General features: G+C 48.0%; 1 protein-coding gene across 1 annotated transcript; it reads right to left on the reverse strand.

Moving 5' to 3' along the window:
- Window positions 1-2,007: 2,007 nt before the first annotated feature.
- On the reverse strand, window positions 2,008-3,305 carry LOC144180192 (uncharacterized). Its single transcript, XM_077708578.1, has one exon. It carries the CDS (start codon window positions 3,199-3,201, stop codon window positions 2,008-2,010), a length of 1,194 nt encoding a protein of 397 aa, XP_077564704.1. The 5' UTR covers window positions 3,202-3,305.
- Window positions 3,306-14,999: the final 11,694 nt, after the last annotated feature.

Raw genomic sequence — 14,999 nt, forward strand, 5'->3', positions numbered from 1 at the left:
AAGAAAAGAACATGAAAGTTCCACTCAATGTATACTTATTTCTTGGGCTCACCTCGAGACAGGAATGTTTCATATACATTAAAAAAATTCGTTTCAGTTCAGAGACACAATAATTGGGAAACTATATGTTAAAAGAAAGCACGCACACGTATGATTCAAGCCCTGCCTTTCGGGTGAGTTAACGCAAACTCTGAAAGAAAGCGTTGACCCGCCCATTAACCTGCATACACTTCCGAGAAATCATGTTCACACCAACAAAATGCAGCCATAAAAAACTGTTGCAACAGAATGACCGCACTGTAGACACTCTTTGCTGGATTATATCTACGTACAAAAACAATGCCCAACCATGTGCACGTCGTAGAACACAGAGCACAAATCGAACGCACACGTCTTTTCTTTTAATGGCGCGTGAATTAACAGTCTGCTTACCGGGGGTGGGAGGGAAGGCGGGGGGGGGGGGGAGAAGACACCCAGAAAAAAAAGAAGCTTTCCTGTATTTTAAGGCGCAGATATCGGCCAGGTTGTTACAAGCTACCTTCTAACTCGTGTCTGGGCAGCGCCTCTTATCTCATCCTGTCCGATACGGCATGACCATTCTAACTTCAGAACTATGGAACACCAAACCCATTCGCGATAAGATGACAAGGCGCGGGCGCCCAGTTTAGATTGAACAGCAAAGCCGGCAATGCTACTTGGTTTTATTTATTTTTTAATGAGCGAAACGCTTGCAATAGCGGCTGCAGACAACGCATGTATTTCGGTTTGGCCTTCCACTGCTTCATGTGAAAATCGACTTGCATTGAACACCGCGGAGTTACGTCAGATTTTTTGGAGCTCTGAAGCAACGCTTGGCAGTAGTTTCGCCGCAAATATACGTTTTGGAGCAAGACGGGGGAGGAAAAAATTCTTAGGGTGCAGCACCTCCACGTCATCAATCGATGTGGTAGTATGTACACCATGAAAGGCAAGAAGCGCGTGCAGTTGAGCTTGCCTTCTTTGTGAGCAGGTGCGACGTGATGACATTGGATGGATTGAGGAGAGTCACCGGAGGAAACGTCCAATGAAGTCGCAAACCGTCCTCGACTTGGGGCCCAAACCTAGACTCATACCTGCTGCACGAAACAACAAAAAATACCTTGATAAGTATACTGAATCGACGTTCGAGCAGTTACTAAGGCAATCATCAAAAAACGGCAATGCCACCACAAATTGATCTTGCGAGCAAGTGTGTGCGTGCCAAAGATGCGTTTACTTCTACTAAAACTTTGCGTACCTGCACAGCTGGGATATATTTGCACATTATAGTTTCCACTCCAAGACGAGTGACATGTCTCATTAACTTCACGTTACATGCGCGAATTATTTTGAAAACAGAAGAGTGCAATCAGTCGGCTTTTAAGGAATTCACTATAACTTGTACAAAGCTAATTTGCTTACCTGTCGTCTTTGGAGAAGGCGAGAAACTTGGTCGAACTGTACCGCCCTGTGTTGCTGCACCACAGAGCTGCGCACGAGTGGTAACACTCCTTCCTCCGCTGCCCCATATTTAGAATACATTCGAATGTATTTTATAATGCAGCGAAACTTTCCGCCCGTGGAAGCGTTTAGGCAACCCGCGCAACCCTTCGCACGCCGGCTCGCTCACGCACGTACCGAACTGGCCCGCCGTGCGCGCCGAGCGAAAGAAAAAAAAAATATTGGCCGGTGAGCTGTTGCGCATGCGTGAGGAGGCGCGGAAGCGTTGACGGTGTGGAAAGAAAGAAACACTGAGGGAAAGGGAAGGGCCACGCCGCAGCACCGCGCCGCTAGGATTGCCACAATTTCGGAAACCGAAACTAGCCAAAGTCGCCGACCAGTGGTTGGGTGGTACGACTTCTTGATCAGATACGCTCGGATAGAGCCAGGTTTCGGTAATTGTTACTACATCAGGTTTGAATGCCAAAAGCAGTGCTTCCAGCTGGTGCACTTTATTGACCAGGCTACGAGCGTTGAGATTCAGGAGCGTTAAGGGCGTCTTCGCTGGCTGCGCCGCGTTTCGACGACTGGGGGTTGGCTTTCGTTTTTTTCAAGTGAAATAAGGTCGCCTGTCTCGTCATTCCAAGCAAATAGACGGTTATTTATGCGAACTTTGTCTCGGATCAGGGACACTTTTTCATTGCGATCACGATTTTCTTTAGTTTTAGCCCACAATTTTTTACGTATGTCACGCACGGAGCGCGAGAAGTCTTCGCTAATGGAAAAGTCAGAGCCTTTTAGTTTTGTGCATTCTTTGAAAATCATCGCCTTGTCCCGGTAATCCACTAGCTTTAGTATTATCGGCCTGCTATTTGCTTCCTCTCCTGGTTTAGGACGGCCCAAACGGTGAATTCTTTCGAATCCTGATGTTCGTACATCTAGAATGTCGTTAAATATTTTCTTTGTAACTATTTCCTGCAACAATTCTGTGGTTTCTTCGGGTTGTTCCTGGACACCGTAGATAATCAAATTCGATCGACGGCTATGGTTTTCCAACTCGTCTACTTTTTTCGTCATCGCGGCAAGGTTTATCTCAAGCTGAGAAATTTTAGACATGCATTCAGACACTTGTTTTTCTAGGAAGGTGATTTTCTCAAGCTTCTTATTAATAGCTTTGAGGTTCTCGTTAGTTGAATCCTTTGACTTCTTTATTTCTGCGATATCCTCCGCAATAGCCTTCAGCTGAACTGAGATAGACACTTCGTCAGGGCCTGGGTTTTCTTCAATGTCGCCACTCAAAAGCAATAAAAAACGGAGTGATGCAGAGATTTGACACAACATGTCATGAACAGGCCGGGGGCACGGCAGCAGGAGCAAAAACACATCGTCACTTTTAAAACAATTCTCGAATCGTTTGCTCACCTGGATAAGGAACACAAAAGGGTTCGTGAACCGCATCCTTGTGCTGCTGCCGTGCCCACTGCTGGACGCCCCTTGAGTCGGCTGCTTTATATCCTCCGGCGATGTGTATGACGCACTGCGCCATAGGATCGCGTTCCCGGTGGCGGCGCTGGGATAGTAGTCGTGAAGTGACGTAGACTGGCAGATCGGTTCAAATCCAGCTGGCCACGGTATCAGCAGCGGCCCCTTCGGCGTGACTCGGGTAGGCGATGCTTCAAACGGTGACACCAGCAATCCCGTTGCGATCTGGATAAGGAACACAAAAGGGTTCGTGAACCGCATCCTTGTGCTGCTGCCGTGCCCACTGCTGGACGCCCCTTGAGTCGGCTGCTTTATATCCTCCGGCGATGTGTATGACGCACTGCGCCATAGGATCGCGTTCCCGGTGGCGGCGCTGGGATAGTAGTCGTGAAGTGACGTAGACTGGCAGATCGGTTCAAATCAAGCTGGCCACGGTATCAGCAGCGGTCCCTTCGGCGTGACTCGGGTAGGCGATGCTTCAAACGGTGACACCAGCAATCCCGTTGCGATCTGGATAAGGAACACAAAAGGGTTCGTGAACCGCATCCTTGTGCTGCTGCCGTGCCCACTGCTGGACGCCCCTTGAGTCGGCTGCTTTATATCCTCCGGCGATGTGTATGACGCACTGCGCCATAGGATCGCGTTCCCGGTGGCGGCGCTGGGATAGTAGTCGTGAAGTGACGTAGACTGGCAGATCGGTTCAAATCCAGCTGGCCACGGTATCAGCAGCGGCCCCTTCGGCGTGACTCGGGTAGGCGATGCTTCAAACGGTGACACCAGCAATCCCGTTGCGATCTGGATAAGGAACACAAAAGGGTTCGTGAACCGCATCCTTGTGCTGCTGCCGTGCCCACTGCTGGACGCCCCTTGAGTCGGCTGCTTTATATCCTCCGGCGATGTGTATGACGCACTGCGCCATAGGATCGCGTTCCCGGTGGCGGCGCTGGGATAGTAGTCGTGAAGTGACGTAGACTGGCAGATCGGTTCAAATCAAGCTGGCCACGGTATCAGCAGCGGTCCCTTCGGCGTGACTCGGGTAGGCGATGCTTCAAACGGTGACACCAGCAATCCCGTTGCGATCTGGATAAGGAACACAAAAGGGTTCGTGAACCGCATCCTTGTGCTGCTGCCGTCTAAAAATATTTATCTAAAGCATTTATCTAAAAATAAATTTTTAGATAAATGCTAATAATTTCAAGTGAAGACGTGAGCGAACTGTAAACACGACAGGAAATCCAAAAATGTTATTGCTATGATGCCACAATGGCAGTAACAGTTCAATTCAATTCAATTCAATTTTTTTTTCTCTCATAACAAGTTCTATACATTGACCTTAGACGTGGAATTTCCCCGTAATACCTCTGGGCTAATGGCGATCAATTGGCTTAATTTCACGAGACGCATTGCTTCCATACATGTTCAGATGCGAAAGTCACTCAAGCGTCGCATATTGTGAAACAGGCAGGACAAACAGTACTTGAAATATGGTAATAGTGATTTATAAAAGCGCAAGCGTCGGCACATGTGCGTCTCTTCTCCACTCTCCTCCTCTCCTCTCTCCGATAGCGAACGCGGTCTCAGTCGACGGTCGTCCGTGCTCCGTTTGCACTCTCTCGCAGTACTCGACGATTGCTTGATACGACGGTTCCTTTAGAGAATCAACCCAAAGGCAACAGCAATGGAACCACCCAGATGCGTTGCATTACACCAGGGTTCCCGCGAGGGGAGGTGGCGTAATTTGTCCCCATCACTTTCAATGCCGCTGACGGTATCACAGTTCCACTGGGGAGTAGAGTTGTGCGTACACAGCCATGTCCTGCGGGAAAGCCACCCGTAAAGCATGCAGGTTTACGCCGCTCCGGTTGCACCGGCGCAAAGAGAGGGGGAGGAGGGGAGTGTTAAAAAGAGCACCAGGTTCAAACCCATAGAATTCAGAACAGTAAATATTTCCAGGTAGAATGAATAAAGGTATCAAATTGCACTCGAAAGCGAAACTTGACGCTACATAGTGCTGATTTAGGCGCCTATTTGAGAAAAAAGGCATTTATAGGCATTTATCGGAGTTTAGGCACCAACACCCAAAATAGGCATTTATAGGCACTATAAAACCACCATAAAAGCCATCCTTGACCTCCAATTCGTGCTCATATGTCGAAATGGGGCGATAGGAACGCAAGGAAAAAAATATGCATTTGCCTAAAATCCGGTCTCTAGTGATTATCGTCATTGCAGCCATGGCCATCATCTTTATTGTTTTCTCATCAAGGTGATCGAAGCTTGTTGAATCACTTGTCGTACGGACTCATTTATTCTCGTAGAATTCCTTTATATACTGAGTGGAGCACGTTTCGTGGCTGGTCCTGCGGCGAGGTGTGTTTCATCAGTATCGAAACCCTCAGTGGGACCGCGATAAACCTGCTCTCAAGCGGAATAGCAAAAGCAGGAAATTGGCGCCTTTGGTTCATTAGCGTTGCGAAACGTACGTTGCCTGCCCTGAGGGCTGGCACAATTTGCAGGGCCATCGTTGCGGCCATCGAACGAGCTCCGGTGAGGCAAGCGTAATTGGCGGACCCGAGAGGACGGAATGGTTGGCTGATCTCACGTGAGGTCCTCTCGTTAACGGTGCAATTCTGAGCACGGATGCGGATGAAGTGTCTGCTCGTAGGCTTGCACAACCAACCTTGTGGCGTTGGCAGCTTCGCAGTTTCTAACGAACCCTTGCGACACGACTGATGGGCGACAACTGAGTGAAATAAATCTGGCCCCTCAGCACAAGCACCATTTTTCCTGTGGTGTATCAGGAGTTGTATTCATAGAGATTGCTTCCCTCCCGAGGGATTGAATATCTCTTTGTTTCTGATTTTCTTGTGAATATTTCGGAGGTCCTAGTTTATGGAAGCAAGCTGATTAGCTAGGTCTGTAAACATTTCTTCGATCTGCGGTGGTGGCGACGGCGGCTGGGTATGTTTCTGGGGGGTTGAAGTAGGCAGTTCGGGTGTGTGAGGGGGGGGGGTTAGGTTTTTTGTGTTTTTCGGCGACTACAGTTTGGTTGCGCTCAAGGGCATCGAGACGAGCATAGAGTGATGCTAATAATGCATTTTGTTGGTCCAGAATTCGGGTAAGATGCGGGGGGTTGCATTCTGGGACTGTTGTGGAGGCGCGGAAGAAAGGGAATAAGTTTGAGCTCTGGAAGAAACCCTTTGGGCCCAGCTTACTCGTTTTGGCCGGGTCAACTGGATGTCGGGTGAGAGCTTCGGATACTGGGACTGCGTTCGTGGTTTGCTTCAAGAATGGCTGCGTCTTGTTGACGAAGTAGTCGTTAAGCGGTCACGTCCACCTCCACGAACTGGGATGGAGACTCGGTCTGTATCAGGAGTGCTGCCCGGGCTTGTCTGACCGCCTTTGCGGAGCATAAATGGTTCGACATAACGCTTTGAGCAGCCTGCTGCCCCCGAAAGGTGCGAACCACCGCAGAGGTCGCAGGTGGGCGAGCACGTGTGGTTTAGTTGAGGCTCCTTCCCTCGACCACGGCAATGACCTCGGCCCCATCCGACAAGACAGAACTTTAAAGGGCTCCTTAAGGAACCACACCCGTGCAGTCCCATGCACCCGAAGCACCAACAACACCATCTCTGCCTCGTTACCTGATGAACCGGACGCAATCTTACGCCACTTCTACGACGCTCCTCCAATGGAATTGTAGAGGCCTCAAACAAAAAGCTGCATCCCTTACTCCATTTCTCAGCAGCCTTGATTCGAAACCAGTGGTCATTGCCCTCCAGGAAACGAACAGCCACATGAAAGTCCCTGGATACATCGCCTACGGTTTCTCAGACAACTACTCAAGGCTCACGCTTATTTGTAGCTTATTCGCTTATCTGCTGTTAATCATGTCACCACACAGACGGGGTACATTCACGCCCTCACCGAGCTCCTATAACCATCTCCTAAAAACAAGCTAAGCCTTCACATCCTCAATATCTATTGCCGCTAAACACAGAAGGTTCCATCATTTTATTAACACTTCCTGACGCTGTAATATAGCTGGAACCAAACCGCTCCTTATTCTTGGTGATGTTAACACTGCTTATCATTAATGGGGCTTTCCCTTACAAACCGAAACGAGGCATTCTCCTGGCGCAAGCGATTGAGGATTTTCACATCCTGCTTCTAAACCACCCCGGCTCAACAACACGAATGGGAATCAGGCCAGCAAGGGACACTTCCCAAGACATGTCTTTAGTACTGGGCATCCTAGATGTGTTATGGTCGTCCACTGGCGAGAATCTTGGATCCGAGCATGATAATATCAAACTTACAATTCGTAATCTCGATTACAACGTCAAGACAGGAGTCGTCCGTCTCCTTAACTGGGGTGCGTTCCGCAAGGCCAATTCTTCTCGCCCTAAAGAGCCTGAATCAATGACTGAACCCGACTGAATCAATGACATTACTGAAACAGTCAGGGTAAATACAAAATCCATAATCACTTCCTTCCAGACCCCTAGCCTGGATGCTAAACTTCTCCACTACTGGGAGGCCTGTAGCAGCCTCACAAAGCGATGGAAACGGCAAAGATGGAACCGCAAGCTCCGGCTCAGACTTGCAGCGCTTAATAAAGAAGCCACTGAATACGCCATTCACATATGCCAAGAGAATTGGCTTCAATTATGTGACAGCCTCCAGGGTACTCTCACCACTTGCAAAAAAAATGGTATTTACTTGGGCACATCATTGACCCCCTTTCAAGCAAGAGCGACACCCAACGCAATATGACCCGGACCTTAAACTCCTTCAACAGATCTCCCCTGCATCACAACCAAAAACTCACGACTAAATATCTTAACACCACCAGCGACTTCAATAAACCTCCTTACACGGGCTGGACAAACAGTGACTTAGATAAGGACTTTCAACTATACAAAATGAAAGCACTTTTACTCGGATGCAACAAAAATAGCGCCCCGGGACCCGACGAAGCCACTTACCGCCTTCTTGCCAACCTGGACGGCGGCTTGCTGGATCCCCTTCTAAACCACATCAATTCGCACTGGTGCTCAGATCACCTGCCTCCTTAGTGGAAGACGGCTAAAATACGATTCCTCCCCAAGCCAAACACGTCCCGTCATCTTAATAACCCAAGACCGAGCTCTCTGACCTTCTGTGTGGGCACTTTAGTGGAAAGAATGATACTGAAGCGCCTCCAACCTTTTCTTGATGAAAAAGACCTTATTCTCGAAACCATGTATAACTTCAGGAAGCATCTCAGTACACAAGATATTCTCCTTCGTGTTAAAGAGGAATATCTTGCTCCAGCGACTCGTTGGTTCCCTCGGGACATTTTTGCCTTGGACTTAAAAGGGGCCTTTTACAACATTAGGCATTCGTCCATTTCATCCCGCCTCAGTCAAACAGGCCGCGGCCACCGTACTTACTCATACATTGCAGATTTTCTTGCTCCTCGGCAAGCCATGATTCGTGTAGGTGACGCAAATCTCAGTCTATCGCTTCGGGGGACCAGGGCACACCTCAAGGTACAGTTCTTTCTTCACTGGTTTTCAATCTCGTAATCCTGGATTTGCCCCAGAAACTTTACGCCATCCCTCGCATACATCATGCACTTTACGCAGACGACAGCACCATATGGACAGGCATAGACTCCATGGGAAACATCCAAGACTACCTTCAACACACTACCGATGTCGATCACAACTACACCTCTTCCGTGGGAATTCAATCTTCCCCCCAAAAATCTCAGCTTGTCGCCATCCTAAAACATTCACGTGCTCTACATAAAGTACCAGTCTATATCCACCTCGACGGTGGTACTATACGGCCCGGCTCCTCACTTAATATTTTAGGCTTCCCCATCCAGGCCATGAAGTAGATGGTTGGACGGCATACCGTCTGGTCAGGTAGCATACTACAAAACAAGAAACACAGGTCACTGACCAAGTCAAAAACAAATTGACGTTTCGGGAGCGATACGGCTCCCTTGTTCACAATGAGAACGGCCACTGGAAGACGCCGAATTATATGGCCCCCAGTAATCTTTTAAGAGATTTGGCGTAGTCAGGATTCATGCAGCCGTCCGTCCTGTTGATTGTGTGCGGAGTTGTCTGAATAATCAAAGACTCCAGATTCAGGCGTGCAGATATGTTGCGTTCCGTCGTCAGTATCTTGGAATCTTCCCAGTTTATCGCATGTTGAGTATTCGCCACGTGTTCCACAATGGCGTTGGAGACGACGTTTTTCTTTCGCACGTCGTACTGGTGTTGCTTTATGCGTTTGCAAAAATTACCGGATTCGCCTATGTATACAGCTGGGCATTCGGCGCAAGCGATCCGATTCCTTTTTTGGACGCCATCGTTTCTCGTAGGGCTGAAGGTCTTACTTTCCGTGTTTACCGGAAACCGAACCATTCTGGAAGGTACCTGGACTTCAAGTCAGCACACCCTATCAGTCACAAGCGGTCAGTTGTCATGGCATTAACAAATCGGGCCAGACGAACCTGCTCCGATGAAGTTGTGCTCCAGAAGGAATTGGCAACAATTGAAAAGGACCTAAAGAAGAACGGCTACCCGCTTTCGTTCGTGAGAAACACGCAGAGAAGGATGGTTCCGGAGCGCCCTCTACTCGAGGAAAATGTAACAAGCCAGAACACAGAGAAGCGAAAACGCGCCGTGGTGCCATATGTACCTGGAATCAGTGAGGCCCTGGCACGTGTTTTCTGAAAGCACAATTTGCAACTGGCGCACGCACCAACAAGCAAGCTGCGCAATGAGCTGGTGAATGTGAAAGACAGGCTTCCGCGTTGCAAATTTCCTTTTCTTGTTTATCGGATCGCTTGCGCCGAATGCCCAGCAGTATACATAGGCGAATCCGGTAATTTTTGCAAACGCATAAAGCAACACCAGTACGACGTGCGAAAGAAAAACGTCGTCTCCAACGCCATTGTGGAACACGTGGCGAATACTCAACATGCGATAAACTGGGAAGATTCCAAGATACTGACGACGGAACGCAACATATCTGCACGCCTGAATCTGGAGTCTTTGATTATTCAGACAACTCCGCACACAATCAACAGGACGGACGGCTGCATGAATCCTGACTACGCCAAATCTCTTAAAAGATTACTGGGGGCTATATAATTCGGCGTCTTCCAGTGGCCGTTTTCATTGTGAACAAGGGAGCAGCAGCGCTCTCGAAACGTCAATTTGTTTTTGACTTGGTCAGTGACCTGTGTTTCTTGTTTTGTACCATCCAGGCCAATACACGAAACAATAAAACTTTATCTAAGCTCACCAAGGCTTTAAACCAAGTCTTCCACATGCTTCGCCGAGTTTTTAACCGCCGCCCTGGCATGAAGGAAAAGTACATGGTCCGACTGGTCCAGTCTCTCCTTATCTCGCGTGGCACGTGTGTCGCAACGTACCTTATCCTCACCAAAAGTGACACGGACACCATTGACCGGCTTATACGAAAGCATTCAAACAAGTGCTTAAGCTTCCTAGGAACACCTCTACGGTCCGTCTTTTAGAACTGGGCGTCTAAAACACACTGTCAAAACGTATGTAAGGCCATTTATCTAGTCAACATTTCCGTCTCACTCAAACACCTGCGGGCATAGCCCTCCTGAAAACGTTTCACCACCCCTGCCAATCCAGGGCCTCTCAGCCCCTCCTTCGTAACTGGAGAAGTGTTATCCGGGTTCGCCCCTTGCCGAAAATTGTGTACCCGGACCTACAACCCGGCCGCCGAAAAGCGCGAAGTCAAGCGCCCGAGACCATATATGGAAAGCGTGCAGATGTTTCTTACATGGACGCTAGCACCTACCCCAACGGACACCATCAAGTAGCCGTAGTCACCGCCAAGACCACCCTCGTAGCTTCTGCAACAATCTAGACGTCGTCAACATCGATTGCCGAAGAGTTCGCCATAGCACTAGTCCTTATTCATACGAATAACCCCGTAATTATCACAGATTGTCAAGCAGCCTGCAGAAGCTTTCGAGCCGGAAGGGTGGCCCGCTAAACTTTGAAACTACTGTCTCAGCATCAACCCTGCTGGAAAGTCACCCTCATTTCCACTCCTGCCCATTCCACACTGACGGGCAATAACTTTGCTCACCAGCAAGCTTGCGCCCTGTCCCTCCAGGCTACTGAGGATACCGCACCGTCCTCACGTCTACTCACTTTTCATAATATCAATAAATATTACAGGTTAGAACGACAGCACTTCGCTCCTCCACATCCTAAACACTCAAAAGAAGAAGATTGCCTACTTCGCCGACTGCAGAGCAATACCTTCCCTCACCCAGTCCGCCTGTATCGCATGTTTACAATGCGACTTCCGGACTAAGGCAAGTTCTGTTTACAACCCGGTACTCGTCCTCACGTCATGTTACAGTGCAAGAACAACCCCAACCTCCTCCCTACTTCATCCCTCCTTCCCACCCCTGAGCTGTGGGAGAACCTGGTGACCAGCAGCGATCTGGACGTTCAGAAACTTTTGGCCTCCAGACAAGGGCTACTGGCTCATCACCTGGCTTCATGGAATAAGAAACCACTTCCATTTCACCGGCTCAATATAATGTTTTTCACTCACTCACTCAGGAGTTGTAAAGTAGATCTCCGTGAGCAGCCCTGAAAAACAATAACAGAGAATGCTTTAGATTTGAAATAGCCGCTTTAGGTCTTCCGTATTTTAGTGCATTGTAGCAATTTTTGGGCGTAAAAATCTGTCTATTGAGTATACACATTTACGGAAGTGTGCAGATTGGGTTTCGATCGTGCATTCAGGTGAATGAAATGACGTAAAAGCGGGATGGCTTTTCTGCGTTGGCAACGCGTTTTTTAATATTATTCCGGGATATTTTGCGTTTTTTTTAAATGCTGGTTGACAATTCATCCCACACCGAAATTCAGAGCGTTAACCATTCGAAGGGTCTGGTAATACTTTCAGGTTTTCTACGTGAAGCATAATTGTACGAGCGCCACAAAAAAGCTGTTCGCATAAGACACGCCAAAACAGGGTGCAAGAAAACATGTCCGAGTGTTGTCTATAGCTTCCAGCGTACTGCGTCTGACCATTCCCTGCATATCGCAATATGCGTTCATCATGTGCATATCAGACATGTGGTGTTCTGGTAATAATGTCAGGTTTCCTACGGGAAGCATGATTGTCACCACAAAACAGTTGTTCGCGTATAGGCCACCCCAAAACAGTATGCAAGAAACCATATGTGGGTGTTGTCTATAACTTCCAGCGTTATGCGTGCACGACCGTTCCCTACACACCTCAGCGTGCCTTCGTCTTGTGTATATCGGAAGTGTCGTGTTCGGATGAAGTTTGAGCACTGCAAGATAGTCTAAAGCCAACACGTCTTTTTGTTGAACTTTTCAACTGCCATATTGGCCTAGAGTTCACAATGGAGGATTAAGACAGTCATAAATAAATGAGGCAACCATTCCCCTGTTAACCAGGCGCTGAATTGGCTCATAAATATTGTGGCTGTGCTGGCGAGTTAAATGCGCCTTTTGCACAGGGAACCAAGTGAGACCACAATGCCTTGCTTTCAAGGCGGCTGTATCTCTTCTCGCTGGTGTTTAGTGTGGTGATCGGGAGCATCAATGTCGAATATTTAAAGTGTTTCGGCTTAGTATGCTCCCAATACATATATGCAACAACTGTTGTCGTGCCGTTAAAATAGGGCTCCTCTGAAAGAATGGATCAGACAAGCTTGTGAAATTGTTGTCGGACCTGCTTGCGTGGCGAACGAAAAATGGGCAGGGAGAACTCCCATCTTAAGGTGAAATATGAATGAAGGTAAGAAGGATTTAAAATTGTTCCTCGTGATTGTTCATGCTCGTCAACTCGCAAGTGTTGGGTTATGCATCCCAATTTAGCGCACGCCGAATAACATTAACCCTACCCCTGCGGAAGGAGCAATAAACCATAGTAGCTAACAAAAGAACGTATGTGAAAAATGCCACTTCTCACCTCACCTCTTCTTTGTCTTAACGTGTAAAGAGATCATCTCATTGGCTATGCAAGGGTATTTTTATGACGTCATTGAAAGTGGAGCTAGCCGACTCAAGGCCAAATGTACGCCAGGCTGAAATGCACTGCTCTCTTCAGCGGTTTCGTTCTCCTCACCACCATTGTTTCTCGCTTGACGAGCAGCATGCCGTTCCCTGCGGTAAGGACCAGCCATTCTCAAGCCCTCTGCTGGAGCACTTTCTCGAATCTATATTTCGGGTAAGGCCGTTGTTTAAAAGTCTTTTTTCGGCTACCCAGAAGAAAAAAAATTGCTCTGTCTGTCTTTCTGTCTGTCTGTCTGTCTGTCTGTCTGTCTGTCTGTCTGTCTGTCTGTCTGTCTGTCTGTCTGTCTGTCTGTCTGTCTGTCTGTCTGTCTGTCTGTCTGTCTGTTGATTCGACCGCACTGCTAGGGAATATTTTCGACCACCCGGTGACCTCTAATGCTACTGGGCTCAGTAGAAGAGCGACCACGGCACGATTCGGGCATGATGCGTAGACAAGTGTTTGCACTGTCGCGACTTTCCACACAAACATAGGCATAGCAATGAGTGATCCCGAACCTCACACACTAAAGTCGTAATCTTTATGTAAAACCAGCATATTGTAGTTTTAGTGTCAATATTTACATAAAGTAGTCTGTCTGCCCAAAACAGGAGTCCTAGTGGCGTATACAATACAATAGTTGAAAAACGGGTAATTGAGTACAAAGATATTTTTTTTTGTTCACCAAAACGCATAATATTAGCCACACATGGGGCATATGACGCAATTAGAGTAATATGCATACCCATACGTTGCAACTCTTAACAGCGAAATTACTGCTATTTTTGTCTATATCGTTTACACATTCGAACTACACACCGCTATGTTTCTAAAGGTACGGCCCCATAGGATTTTTTCGAGCGTCTAGATGAACGGCATTCGTTTTTGTGCCCATCCAAATTGTGGGAAAATGGGCATGCATTTCCGTCATGCCATTCGCGTACGTCGTTACTGCTTGCTCCTTCACGCGTAAGGCGATGTTCCTAGAGCTATTTGTGCGTAGCAAGAGCAAGTCGAGTTTGAAGTGCTGTAGTTCGCCTTCTTATTTACCGCGCTCAGGAAGTGGTCTCACTCATTGCATCACCACGCAATGAGGGAGTTGTGATGAGTTGTAAACAGGGCTCGGTGTTTATCAATAAATCCGAAAAAAATCGAAACATTTTCGGAAGCACTCATCGATAAATGAATGAACAATTTGAATTTATTCCACAAACAACGAGTGTAGAGGTCAGGAAGACAAGAAAATGCAGTGCCCTTCCGTTCAGTAAAAAATGACTGGCGAAGATGGCTGAGTGCAAGGAGTGCACGAAACAAACGCGCGTTTGTAATTTTCATTTAAGTATATTTCATCTCAAATTAGTCGAACAAAATTTCGAAAGGCTAGAGTATTTCTCTAGACGACAAACAAGTGGTTGTTCGTTTTTCAAACGCATCCTAGGCATCTCGTTCTCTGTGTAGCCACGGCCTCTCAAAGAACAGAAGCGGCCGTGATATACCACACTAACCAACACCGCTAGGTCACGCACGAGAGCATTCAGGTAGCATCACGCCGTGAAGGGTGCATGTTGAAATCTCCCGCCAGCACAACGGGCATGCCATGGGTGAGCCCGTGAAGCCTAACGGCGGGTGCAGCCCCCTTCTTCCAGCCCGCCTTTCATACCCGTGGACCCACAGCGGGCAACTAATGGTTTGCACGTGCTTAGACGTGCAAGACACCTGGCAAAGTGTCATTCCGGAAGCCCCTGAAGCTGGAGAAGGAAAAAAAAATTAGCAGTGGCTTAGCTCGGCTATGCCAGGATAAACATACCCTAAGTTAAGGTTCAGCTGGTTATTTTTAGGTTTCCTGGTTGTCTAGCATTAGCTGATTATCATGCTCACTGCTGGTAAAACGATTGCCAATCCAATTCAATCCAGTGCAGTCCAGTCTAGTCCAATCCAATCCAATCTAGTCCAGTCGGATTCAGTCCAGTCCA

The sequence above is a fragment of the Haemaphysalis longicornis genome, unplaced genomic scaffold (assembly GCF_048455015.1).
Source record: "Haemaphysalis longicornis isolate Haplotype H1 unplaced genomic scaffold, Haemaphysalis longicornis Haplotype H1 scaffold_4, whole genome shotgun sequence".
Classification (NCBI taxonomy): Eukaryota; Metazoa; Arthropoda; class Arachnida; order Ixodida; family Ixodidae; genus Haemaphysalis; species Haemaphysalis longicornis.

What these genes read in the sequence shown, in the direction of transcription:
- LOC144180192 (XM_077708578.1), bottom strand. Translation starts at nt 3,201, where the DNA reads ATGCGGTTCACGAACCCTTTTGTGTTCCTTATCCAGATCGCAACGGGA.